We start from the raw sequence: 11,952 nt of genomic DNA on the forward strand, positions 1-11,952 counted from the left end.
AAATACACTACTCACAAACAAATCGACTGGAAATCTATGCAAATCTGCTATAGCATTGGAACAAATCTGTTGAATATTTAATCGAAGCGAATATTAAAAATTCCAGCTTCAATCAATCCAACAAAATTTTACACAAGAAATCCATAATTCAAATAAGAAAATGAAATCAATTATGAATTCCTAGAATAATGTCAAAAATCCAAGCAATAGCCAAACCCACTAAATATATAGCAACCAAAACCAAGATGATGATTACACAAAACGAAAATACGCGATTACAATTAACTATGAGAGTATGAGCTGTAATATAAATGATGTGAATTTCTCCGGATCAGCATTAAAATGATAAGTCTTTCATAACTTTTGTGGCAATTTACTTATACAATATATCCTAAATTACGGTTATGCGTAAGGGTCTAATATAATACAAGTTAGACCAATCATAAATAAATCAGCTTCAAGCTGAAATTTAAGGTTGAAAAATACATTCCAGAAATCACAAATCAGTTACCATTTGTCTTAGGATCATTCTATGTGATCAAAATAAATAAATAAAAACCAATTTACTTGAGTACTTTACTCCAAGCTGGAACATTTCTTAGTCATTGTGACTTTAAGCCCATACTTCATGTGAAGAATGAGACCAGGTTTTGGCTCAATCTTTTGTCCACTAACGACCTTAATCTCATAGTTTTGTAATATTTTGACGATCACTGTCTTCATCAAAGTCATGGCCAAATTCTTACCGAGACATGTTCTTGGGCCGGCATTGAACGATAAGAACTTGTAAGAAGGCTCATGTCTCAACCCTCCTGTCTCCGAAATCCATCTCTCTGGCTTGAACTCAATTGCATCTTCGCCCCATACGGTTTTCATTCTCACCATTGCGTAGATAAAGATCATAATATTGATATTTTCTTTAACTTTGTGTCCACTTGGAAGTACATCTTCTTTGATTGGAGACTTGCGTTCGAATGGAATTGGTGGGTAGAGCCTCATTGACTCACTCAATGCGCAGTGTAAGTACACCAACTTGTTCAAGTACGATGACATGTCTTGGTCATTTCGAGTTCTTGGTAGATTTGTGTTGATCTCTTGGAGAATCTTGGCTAGGACGTTAGGGTTTTCAGACATATTCCAGAAGAACCAAGTGAGTGCCGAGGCCGTGGAGTCTCTCCCAGCTGCCATGAACCTACTGTGAAGTCTCTTAGGAACTTATCATCACCAGGGTTCAAAATCTCGTACTTGCTTGCATCAAGCATTATGTGAGATGTCAAGAGATCCTCTGTGAGTAACCCCTTGTGATCTTAGCTCTTCTCTCTTTCGCTGCTATAAATTTGGCACAAACACGATCAAGAGTGGCATGAGCTTTCAATAGCGTCTTCTCTGTTCCGATTCCAATCCATTTTTGTAGCTTCCACACGAACCTTGGTGTAATATGCCTATGCACAATCGCATCTCCCATATCATCAAGAGCTTTGGAAAACTCAACCTCTGGCATTTCAATGGAGAGACTTCTAGGATCGGAACCGGTTATGAAATTGAAGGTTATATCGAACATGAATCTTTGGAACACATCTTGCAAGTCCACAACCATCTCTTCATCTGCAAAGTGATTGAAAAGAGGTACAAGCCCGTCCTTGAGTTTTGTTTTCGTGTACTTGCTGAGAAGTTTTGGTACCTTTGATGATTGAATATAGTCTGAGCTGCGTTCCTCCAATTCCTCCATAGCTCCGAGTCCGAATTAATGATCCCGTCTCCAAAAGCTTCAAAGATTTCGTGGAATATAGGACCTTTGATGTAGTTTGAGAAGTTTGAGCTCATTATATGATGAACATTAGCTGGATCAGCCGTGACTAATACATCCATTCCAACGAACCATGGGCCCTTGAATTGAAACGTCAAGTTGGATTTCTCGAGAATCTCTACGCTGCAATCATAGATGTACTGGAGCGTCAAGAGCCCACCAGGAAGCATACCAAGCACCGGCCAGTTCCAAGGGTACCTTCCAAGGGTTTTCTTGATAAGTAAGTAACTGAAATTAGGTTTCTTGACGAGGAAGTGATAGAAGATAATGAGAAAGCAAAGTAAATATATGAATGCTTCTAATAACCCTATTGAAGCCATTAGAGAGAAGGGTTGTGTTTTTGTACATAGAGAAAAAGGGACTCGAATTTATACACACAACACTCGTCGTACCGTTGTCAACCAGGCGAATTAAAAAGCTTATTGTTGCGTTTCATTTGAATTCCAAGATAGCCATCTTTGGATTCACACTAAAGAAACGTTTGTAAAATCAGTTTTTCTAACTTAGAACATATAAGGACACTTGTTGAAGATTTATGGTTACCGTCTCCTATAAACAAGGAGCACATGATTCTCATTTATGGGTAACCCAGCGCATAACTTATTCTATGGTTTATACCACAATTTAGCAATAGATTTGTAAGACTAATTTTTGTTCAGACATCAATCATTTTCAGGATAAGCATCTCTGACTCTTAGTAAATGCGATTCTAAGTCCGTTCTTCAACTGATGACACTCCCCAAATCAATAATTTATGAAAAGATGGTTCAGTATTCTACTACAGATAGAGGTCAAAGTTTCATGGAACTGAGTCCTGCGAAAAAAAAAAGAAGGCAAGTATGTCCGCAAGAGTTTCCCGTAAACAAAAAGCTCCGCCTAAGAGCAGTTGAAGTATGTCTGGTCTTGCTGGGAAGTGGAATCACAAAGACGGTCTCTGACAAAGGATGAAGAGTTGACAACTGATGAAAGCCATCACCAAAGAAGTCACCAGCTCGAAACCAACAATTTTCGGGAAATGCCATCCCATGACTCTCTTTAGATAGCTTGTGATGGAAGGCATTGTTGCGATGATCACTGCACATGTGTATATGATGGGGATCAGACTCTTCGGCTTGTTCTTGCGTAGCCACATCAACGAACCTAGAGCAGCTAAAGATATGGTGAACACCTGAATTGGACACAAGCGTTTGATGGAAGTCAGAAACAATTACATATGGATCATTCTATTAAGTAAAAAAACTGTATATACCAGATTTGCATTGGCTTCAAGGCCTTGCAGAACATAATCCCAAGTGAACTCCAGTCCTCGAGCGCCAACCCAAAGAGGTGCCAACCTGTGCAAAACAGAATCCGCGAATGCCCACCCTGAACAAAACGGAAGCATTTTTTAGATAAAAGTTTAAAAATATTCTGTGATGCAACAGATCATCAGGATAAGTCTAGAAATGGTTGAAACTTAAAGGTCCAATAGAAATTAGTCATGATGATCATTGATAAACTATATGTGATGCAGAAACTCATTGAGGGAAGTCTAGAAATGGTTGAAAGCTCCAATGGAATTTTGACATGGAAATTTCTCCTTCAGTAATCATAAAAGAATAGTTTCTTTTCTATATACCAGACCACCATCAAATCATCGATTTCATGTGTATAGTTACATCCGAAGCTAACAATATTTGTGTAGTAGCAGAGATCCACTTACCAAGTCCAACAGCCTGAAACTTATGGTTTTGGGAGATGTTCCTATGTGTCAGTTGGGCCAGAGCATAATATAGACCAGCAACATCAATGAAGCCAATCATTGCTTTCAATGCTTCCTGATACAAGGGAGATGGAACCCATACTTAGTCATCTAGATTGTAACATAACAAAACAAGCTAAGCAGTTACAGTAGAAGTTGATAGCAAAAAAGAAATTCAACAATGTGCATCTATATAATAAGAAAAGATAAGTCTGGTTAACATTGTATTATTTGCATATCATTTTACTTAAAGAGTAAAGATGACAACTTTTCACAATCTTTTAACAGAGAAATAAACAACAGACTCATATAAAAAAAGTGTGAGTGCTACAGTGATCTTAGCTTAGCTACAAGTAAAAAAATACCTGGTATGGGTCAAATACTTCAGTCTCAGATACTTGCAGGAAAGTTGCCAAACAAACAAGCTGTTATGAAAACAACCAATGAGCTGAGAATTAAGGTATAAGCTTAGCTAAAGAGATTCTCCCAAAGATTGTTATAGTTGACTAAACCTTAACCAAAGCTGTAGCAAGGTAAACAACAGCAGCTTTCACGGAGGTTCCAAGTGTGTCATATTCAGATCTGCAGATTCACAACTTCCCGGTTACAAACTATACCTTAACATATAATCTAATCCCAAATTCAATTTGGGGATTCTCAACACCTACGTTCTGCAGAAGCTCATACTAAGCCTTAAGATTCTAGATCACGAAGTTTAGAAGTAAGCGATTAAGTATATGCGCAAGAGGATCTAGATAAAATCTTAGATTAGGCATGAATAAACTAAGAGATACTAAAATTTGAAACCACAGATCGAGAAAAAAGGAGAGGATTTGTTCATACAAAGGAGTGGCAGAGTAGTAGACGGCATGAGGACCGAATGTGAGAATCGCACAGTTGAAGAAGTGAAAAAGCGTCATCGTCTCTCTTTGTGACACCAAATCGGGAGCTACACAAGTCCGGCGACGCGAAAGACGACGACCACCACCACGACGTGAAGCTGTGAAATTGAAGAAGAGGAGGCTTGGTTAGCTGAGAAAATCTGAAAATCTGATGGGATCAACAAGTCTTAATGGGTTCCTAATTGGGTCTCTCTACTGGGCCGTATAATTTATAGTCTATGGCTACGAAAGTTATTATATGACGATGTTTTTTTTTAATATGATGATGTTTATAATTTGTTAAATTCATATTTGATTTATTTGGGGGTCAAATTATCTTTGAATTTTTTTCTGAAATTATAGGTTCATATGAAATCTTATGCTTTTTCTCATATTTGATATTCCTCTTTTTTCACAAAAATATTTTTCTCAAAATTTTAAATATAGTTTGAACTTTTCGAATTTTTTTTCTTAGTTCAGATACTATTTGACTATATGTTAACTTCTAATCTTATAAGCGCCTAAAGGCCTAAACCCGTTTTAGATTGTCTATATCCTGATTAATTGCAGGTGCAAAATTTCAGACTATTTAAGTGTATTGCTATGAAGGAATTGACCTAAAACAAAAATCAAATTATAAATCTGTAACCAAAATCCATTACCAACCATTTTCAAATAAATCTATCAACTAAAACCTTCAAAATTAAAAGGAACATATAAAAATGAAGTATATCAAAACAGCAACTGAAAGTAACGTCAAAGGCCTCTCTCTATATAAAAACCACAACACCACTCTCACAACATCCCCTTCTCTTTCGCTCTCTCTCTCTCTTCTTCCCCTTCTCTCCTAATTATAACTTCTCTGTCGTTTTCTCATAAATCTCAACTTTCTAATGCCGTCTGAACCAAACCAGACCCGACCCACCAGAGTTCATGCCTCAACGGCGGCTTACCCACCGCCAAATCTGGCCGAGCCTCTCCCCTGTCCTCGCTGCAACTCCAACACCACCAAGTTCTGTTACTACAACAACTACAACCTCGCTCAGCCTCGTTACTTCTGCAAATCTTGCCGCCGTTACTGGACTCAAGGTGGTACACTCCGTGACGTCCCCGTCGGCGGTGGAACTCGCCGTAGCTCCTCGAAACGCCACCGCTCTTTCTCCTCCACCGCTACGTCCTCTTCTTCCTCCTCTTCCGTCATCACAACAACACAAGAACCAGCCACGACTGAAGCGAGCCAGACGAAGGGTAGTAGTAGTAGCGTAATCTCAGGTCATGGAGTTGGAGGCTTTGCTTCTCTGTTGGGTTTAGGAAGTGGAAGCGGTGGGTCGGACTACGAGTTCGGCTACAGCTACGGGTACGGGCTTGAGGAGATGAGTATTGGCTATCTTGGAGGTTCCACCGGAGGAGGAGGAGGAGAGATTCCGGTGGTGGACGGTGGCGGTGACACGTGGCGGTTGGGGGAGGTTGAAGGTAAAAGTGGAGGAGGAGACAGTTTGATATGGCCTGGTCTTGAGATCTCAATGCAAAGCAACGATGTTAAGTGAAAGTGAAACCGTTTCTGATTCCTTGTCTTCTTCCTCTGTTCTGTTATTTGTTGGTTTCTCTTTTGGATTTTTCTGTTTGTTTTTTTTTTTTGTCTGTCCTAGAAAGAAGAGCAAAGAACACAAATTGAAGCAAAATGTTTTTTTCTTTTTTAGTTTTTGAGGTCCAACAATGGTGGTGGTATGTAAATCCTCTGTTTCTCTGACGAACATATTGGAATGGACTTTTAAGTTATAAAAAAAAAGCTTTTTTTGGTTGGTTAAAATTTGAAACGGTATAGTCAAAAACTCAAACTAGTAGAGAGCATAAAAGTCCAAAAAGGAAAAAAGTACAGAAGTGTACTGTTACAGAAGTGAGTAAGAGATACTCTGTTGATTTCGTCTTTGAAATGAGGAAACTGCGTTGAACTTTGTTTTGTTTTTATTAGATGTTATCACTTATCAATAACAACATTGTTCATTTGCAGTGTCAAAGATTTGGTATATCAAATCATGTGAGTCTAGTGATGTTAGAGATATTATTGATACATGATAAGTTTGATGAAGCCACATTTTTACTATTTGAGTTTTGTTATTGTTACTGTAGATTATGGTGTACTTATCAGGGCTTAACTCTTAGTCTTCTTTTATTAAACTTTTCAACTCGAGTGTACAGTTAGTTACAATAGAATAGGGATTATAGCTAATAGATACTGTCACTTAGTCTCCTATTGTGGTCAAAGCCAAAAACAAACTGTGCTGAGTAACATTATGAGTTTATGACCCAAAGGACAGATGAGAAAATAATGCTTAGGTTTGTTACCAACTAAAATTAACTTTAGCCAACATAAAAAAAATCAATCAACGTTGTTCAGTCAAAGCGTGATCAGCTCCATTTGATTGTACATCAAATTATATAGTAATTTTGTTCCAGTCGATTTTTAATCTTTTTTTTTTGTTTGCTTTGATTTTTTTTAAATAGTGAATGCGAAGTACAAATTAATCCACATATCAGTAATAATCTGGTTGGTGGTCTACTGGTCTTAAAGCCTAAATCAACTGAGATGTCCTCATTCTCTTACTTGCCGATTTGGTTTAGGTTAAAATTTTGAGAGGTTAAGGTGCACACACACATCACTCTTTCGGAATTTTTATTTTGCTTAAATCCTTTCCAAATGGAACTTGAACTAAGGCACTTAGAAATCTCAACCCATAGAATACAATCTGTTTGACAAAAAAAAAAAAGGAATACAATCTAATAGTAGTAAAAGTTATCAATACTTCGCAAGGTGTGGATTAAATATGTAATGTTCAAACATTGCATGTAGTTTCTCATATTGTTTATAAGCTTTTTCGTTATATAAAATAGTTTGTTTATTTATTTCAAAAAGAGGAAAATTTATCGATTAAGAATTAACTTTGATCGTCCATTCAAATTAAAAGTGTAATCTACTATTTAAGAACTCTAACTGCAAAAATTTACTTCTCAAAATAGTATGTGTATTTGTTGACATATATTTTCAAACCAAAACATTAGTTTCTTTCCACATGCATTACTATATAGAACACAGTAACCGAAACTTAATTGAGTCTTTATTGATTTCGAAAGCATATATTAAGGATGTGGTGGCATGCCATCATAAGATCATTACAAATTCTAAAGTGTTAACAGTGGAAGTGGGAGTCATTGACCTTCAAATTGTCAAATTAAATTAGAGTCATCATGAGTCTTGAATCATTTGCTAGAAAACAAGAAGATTCAATCTTCAAAAGAATGTTTATTTTTGATCCAAAGGTTGTCTATATTAATAACCAACCACCCAACATTTTTGTTATCCTTTTTGAAAATGCAACCACCCAACATTTGTTTATCAATTTCCATAATTACACAACCATGATGCCGTTTCCCAATTTTGTGGCTTCTCACATCATTGTCTCTCAGCATGTGTGTTGTGACTTCTCTCGTCTCATCCCTACATCAATTATTATTATGCTCATCTGATTTTTTTGTCTTCTATGAGATCCATATATAGTTTTATGATTTCAAACTTTGATTACCAAATGAACCAAATGAATTAAAGAAGAAGAAACAATTATTAAAATTAATAGTATATATCAACAAAAGATAGAAATAATATATAATAATAAGCTTTAATGTTGTTATATATATATATATATATATATATATTTTTTATCAGTTCTTGTTTTTAAAGAGTTTTAGTTAAACTTGGTTGTTGAAAACCGAAAAGCTTTCTGCAACAAGGTTTTTAAAGATAAGAAGAATCATAAGATACACATACATACTGGTTCATCGCCTGAAATAATTATTTTTCCCAAGCGTGCTTATTTTGTTGTTAAAGGTAAAAAACACATGACAAATGTTACTAGGTGCTCATTTTGTGAAAAAAAAAATGCAGCACTTCAGTTATTTAAATCATTAATCACAAACAAAGAGTTTACACTTCAACCACTCGTGATACTTGAAAAATCCAAATTCTATATATTGAAAAAAGCTTACTGAATATAATACACATTACATTGATCAAACTTCAGAATACATAAAAGCACTCTTAAACAAAACACAGACAATACAAAATCTCTTAAAACTTCAAACATGCCAACCAAACAAACATATGCTATTACTACTTAGTTAGGTGGCTTGAAGAACTTGAGCTTAAGTCCATTTGTAACCATACTCCAGATCCCACCAATGGAGAATGCCAAGCTAAATGCAACTCCCAACCAACCCAAACCCCAATGGAAATACCAATTGAAACTGTATTTCGCTGGTTTCTTAATCAATACCCACATAAAGCAAGGATAAGCAAATGTGACCGGGAGCGTGAGTCCACCGAGCAAACCCGCGAGACTAGACAGGAAAGGGAGAGCAACACCGATGAAAAACGAGACAAAACCGAAAAAGACTCGGAAACCTGATCTGACCCATATCGAACAAGGTTTGTTGGTTCGGCTTGTGTAGCCAGCCTCAAAACTGTCAAAGGCGGGCATCGAGTATATCTGAAAGCTGCTCAGACAGCTGAAGACAACTAGTAGAAACGCTGTCGCTAACAAGCCTCTTGGAATGTCATGAATATGGAATGCATATAAAGCAGCAAGCATACCTCCTGAAGGCATCTGAATGACCAAGAAAAAATTTACATAAACCATAACTTCTTTAATACATTTTGCTAAACAAAACTGAGGTCAGACTAGATTTCACAAACCAAAACTGAACCAAACATCAGACTAGACTTCCTTAATTGACAATACATATATAGTAAGTGGAACTTACAAGGTTCCCATAAGCCCAAAAGCCTCCAATGGAGATTGGAAAGATACACAGAGCAATGAAGAAGTAAGATATCTTGGCTCCTCTCCACATTGGTACATGAGCTGGATGCTTAAACGTAGATGGCATTGTCGACTACAAATATTTTCAAAACTTAGAATGAATCACAAGTACTCCAATATGTGCAATATCTATAAACAGAAACCCTATAAAAAAATCTATAAACAGAAACATTTTGCATTATTACCTGAATTTCCAAAACCAAGTTGTGACCTCTAAAGGCAAAAGCTATAATGCCAAGAGCATTCAAAACCGCGAAGAGCGAACCAGAAGTCGAAGGCATAGAAAGAGGCTCGTATGAGATAGTGGCTGGTCTTGGTTGGCTCACAGAGAGAACCCAAACCATTGTGGAATAAGTTATTGCTGTCACTGCTCCTATCAAGGAGAGTCCCGCAATCGAATTGAGGTTTGGAAGCTGAGACAGAACGATGCATAGAGATGTAAACACCAGATACCATTCGACTGTTGTTAAAGGGTTCGAGGTGCATAATGGACCGCAAACTATTTGGAAGAAGAGTTTCATTGTCTCTCCACCGATCAGAATCAGCGCTGTCGCGGTTCCCGCTGATAAGTAAACCGTGGGAAACAGTGCAAGCCAAACTCCCAACCTTTCTCCTGTTCCAATTTAAGAATTCAAGATTTAGTAATGGAAGGACACAAAGTTACTGTCACATTTTGGTTTCTTCTTATAGACATAGTAGACGCCTTAAATGGACAATCCAATTTTATCATTTTACCAAATGCAGCTTGTGCTAGCTCGACATATCGATTGTAGCGTTTCCCGGGGACAGCTTCGTGTAACTGAACTAGAATCCACAGAGTGTATAGTTGCCAACAATAGGCTATTGTCAAAGAGAGTATTCCCCAACTCCTGTGACAACAATAATTCACTTCTTCAAGTTGGAAACAATCATATGCAACTATGCATCATCTTAAATAACAGTCTCAAGTTATTGAACTAACCAAATGCTCAACCTTAAAGCTATAACTAGTTATATAGGCTTCAGATGTTTAGACTTGCAACAATTATCAATTCTGTACATTACCTAGTACCTACTACTTATACCATAAAAATAAAACAGGAGAATAAAACTATAAAATAAATGTAAATTTTGCCGGAAATTAACAAGAAACAAAATCAGTGATAAAGGAGGGCTCTGTCTTAATCCAAATTAAAGTAGAAAAAAGTATGTCTGTGAGTAGCCACATGTGTAATGATGGAAGCATGAAAAATGAAAGGGAATTAAAATATCTACTGCAAAAAATATTGATATGTTTTCAAAGTTAAAAAGTAAATTAGTCAATATACTATTATTATTTCCGACAAGAAAAAAAAACAAAAAACTATTTTGATTTGTGCAAAAACAATAACATGTAAAGTGAACCCTGAAATTGGATCTGAACACCACAGAGAGTTGAACCAACCCTCGCCGTTCACTAGAAAAAATAATCTTGAAAAGACTGAACACAAACTTCAAGAAGAAAAAAAAAACTCAAAAACAAGAAAGAGAATCAAGAAAACGCAAAACGCACCAGCCAAGAAACGCAAACGCGACGGGAAGAACAAGGGCTTGGAAACCAACACCAGCGTTCAGATTGTGAAACGCAGCGTAGTAAGCGTTTCCATTACGAGACTCAGTGATTGGGAGCCAAGCGTCTTGTGGGTTAAGCTTAGTGAGGTGACCAACATCTTCAAGATACCCTTTCATATTGACAAGAACTCGTTTCATAGGTGTACCAATCGGGCTCAAGAACCTCGGAGATATGAAAGAGGTCGGAGTCCATGTCGCCGACGATGGTTTGGTGGCCGGACGAGGTGATCTTTGGCCGGAAGGAGTAAGAATCTCCGGTGTTGAAACTCGTGGTGTGGCTGGTATTGATATGAGCTCTGTCTCGGGTCTTTCGTCCATTGGAGAGCAGGTGAAGAGTGCGAGAAGAAATGATGTTTTGGTTTTGTTTTTTTTTTCTTTTACTCAGTATCACTCTCTCACTCCCCTATTTAGAGGGGATTTATTTGCCTTTTATGTTTTTAAGGACAACTTTATTGGTATTGAAACAAATTTTTATTCAAATACAAAAAGATGATAAATTAACTAACAAAGATACATTATTTGACAATGTAAGTTGATATTTTAGACATGGTTATTTATAAATTATAATGGTGCCAATATAAACAATTTTTTTTGTAATATTCGGACGAAAATAGCCTTCAATTCAATACAAAAGTTCTGAGCATAGGTTTGAGTTTGACCAATGAGTATATGAAAGTGTGGTCAAATTTTGAACATTATGAACAATTTGTTTTTTTTTCTTCTATCAAAAATGTTCAAATCAAGTATTTCATTTCGGTCCTAGTCGAAATAATATATATCTTAGTTAAAAAAAAGAAAATTGAAATAAGTAACTGGAAAATGGGGAGAATTCAAGACTAACCAAAATTTTTAAACTTCACATTTGTATCCTACACAATTCAATACAACGATGGAATATCATTGACTATAATCTTAAGAAAAATAACTAGGCTAACACCCTAGTCATAATATGATTATAATAACTAGATTACTAAGACTATCTCCAATGGTTTTTCCTATTTTTTTTACTCTATAATAGAGATCTCTATAATAGAGATGATGTTTACTCCAACCCACTTC

The 11,952-nt window shown here is 36.4% G+C and overlaps 2 protein-coding genes and 2 pseudogenes across 4 annotated transcripts; 1 reads left to right on the forward strand and 3 right to left on the reverse strand.

The window, feature by feature from the left end:
- Nucleotides 1-331: 331 nt before the first annotated feature.
- Nucleotides 332-2,133, reverse strand: LOC104743916 (alkane hydroxylase MAH1 pseudogene; annotated as a pseudogene). The gene has a single exon (XR_015580763.1). The product of XR_015580763.1 is annotated as an alkane hydroxylase MAH1 pseudogene (transcript).
- A 404-nt stretch (nt 2,134-2,537) lies between these two features.
- Nucleotides 2,538-4,676, reverse strand: LOC104742271 (uncharacterized). Its single transcript, XM_010463262.2, has 6 exons — nt 4,392-4,676; nt 4,061-4,130; nt 3,914-3,973; nt 3,510-3,624; nt 3,057-3,172; nt 2,538-2,975 (listed from the first exon to the last, which is right to left on the reverse strand). The coding sequence occupies exons 1-6, from the start codon at nt 4,466-4,468 to the stop codon at nt 2,727-2,729; spliced, it is 687 nt and encodes a 228-aa protein (XP_010461564.1). The 5' UTR covers nt 4,469-4,676; the 3' UTR covers nt 2,538-2,726.
- Nucleotides 4,677-5,203: 527 nt separating this feature from the next.
- Nucleotides 5,204-6,111, forward strand: LOC104742272 (dof zinc finger protein DOF1.6 pseudogene; annotated as a pseudogene). Its single transcript, XR_015579539.1, has one exon. The product of XR_015579539.1 is annotated as a dof zinc finger protein DOF1.6 pseudogene (transcript).
- Nucleotides 6,112-8,432: 2,321 nt separating this feature from the next.
- LOC104742273 (lysine histidine transporter-like 8) lies at nt 8,433-11,472 on the reverse strand. The gene is made up of 5 exons (XM_010463265.3): nt 10,835-11,472; nt 10,039-10,172; nt 9,489-9,916; nt 9,245-9,376; nt 8,433-9,087 (listed from the first exon to the last, which is right to left on the reverse strand). Exons 1-5 carry the CDS (start codon nt 11,209-11,211, stop codon nt 8,599-8,601), a joined length of 1,560 nt encoding a protein of 519 aa, XP_010461567.1. The 5' UTR covers nt 11,212-11,472; the 3' UTR covers nt 8,433-8,598.
- Nucleotides 11,473-11,952: the final 480 nt, after the last annotated feature.

Source organism: Camelina sativa, chromosome 14 (assembly GCF_030686135.1).
Source record: "Camelina sativa cultivar CO46 ecotype springtype chromosome 14, ASM3068613v1".
Lineage (NCBI taxonomy): Eukaryota > Viridiplantae > Streptophyta > Magnoliopsida > Brassicales > Brassicaceae > Camelina > Camelina sativa.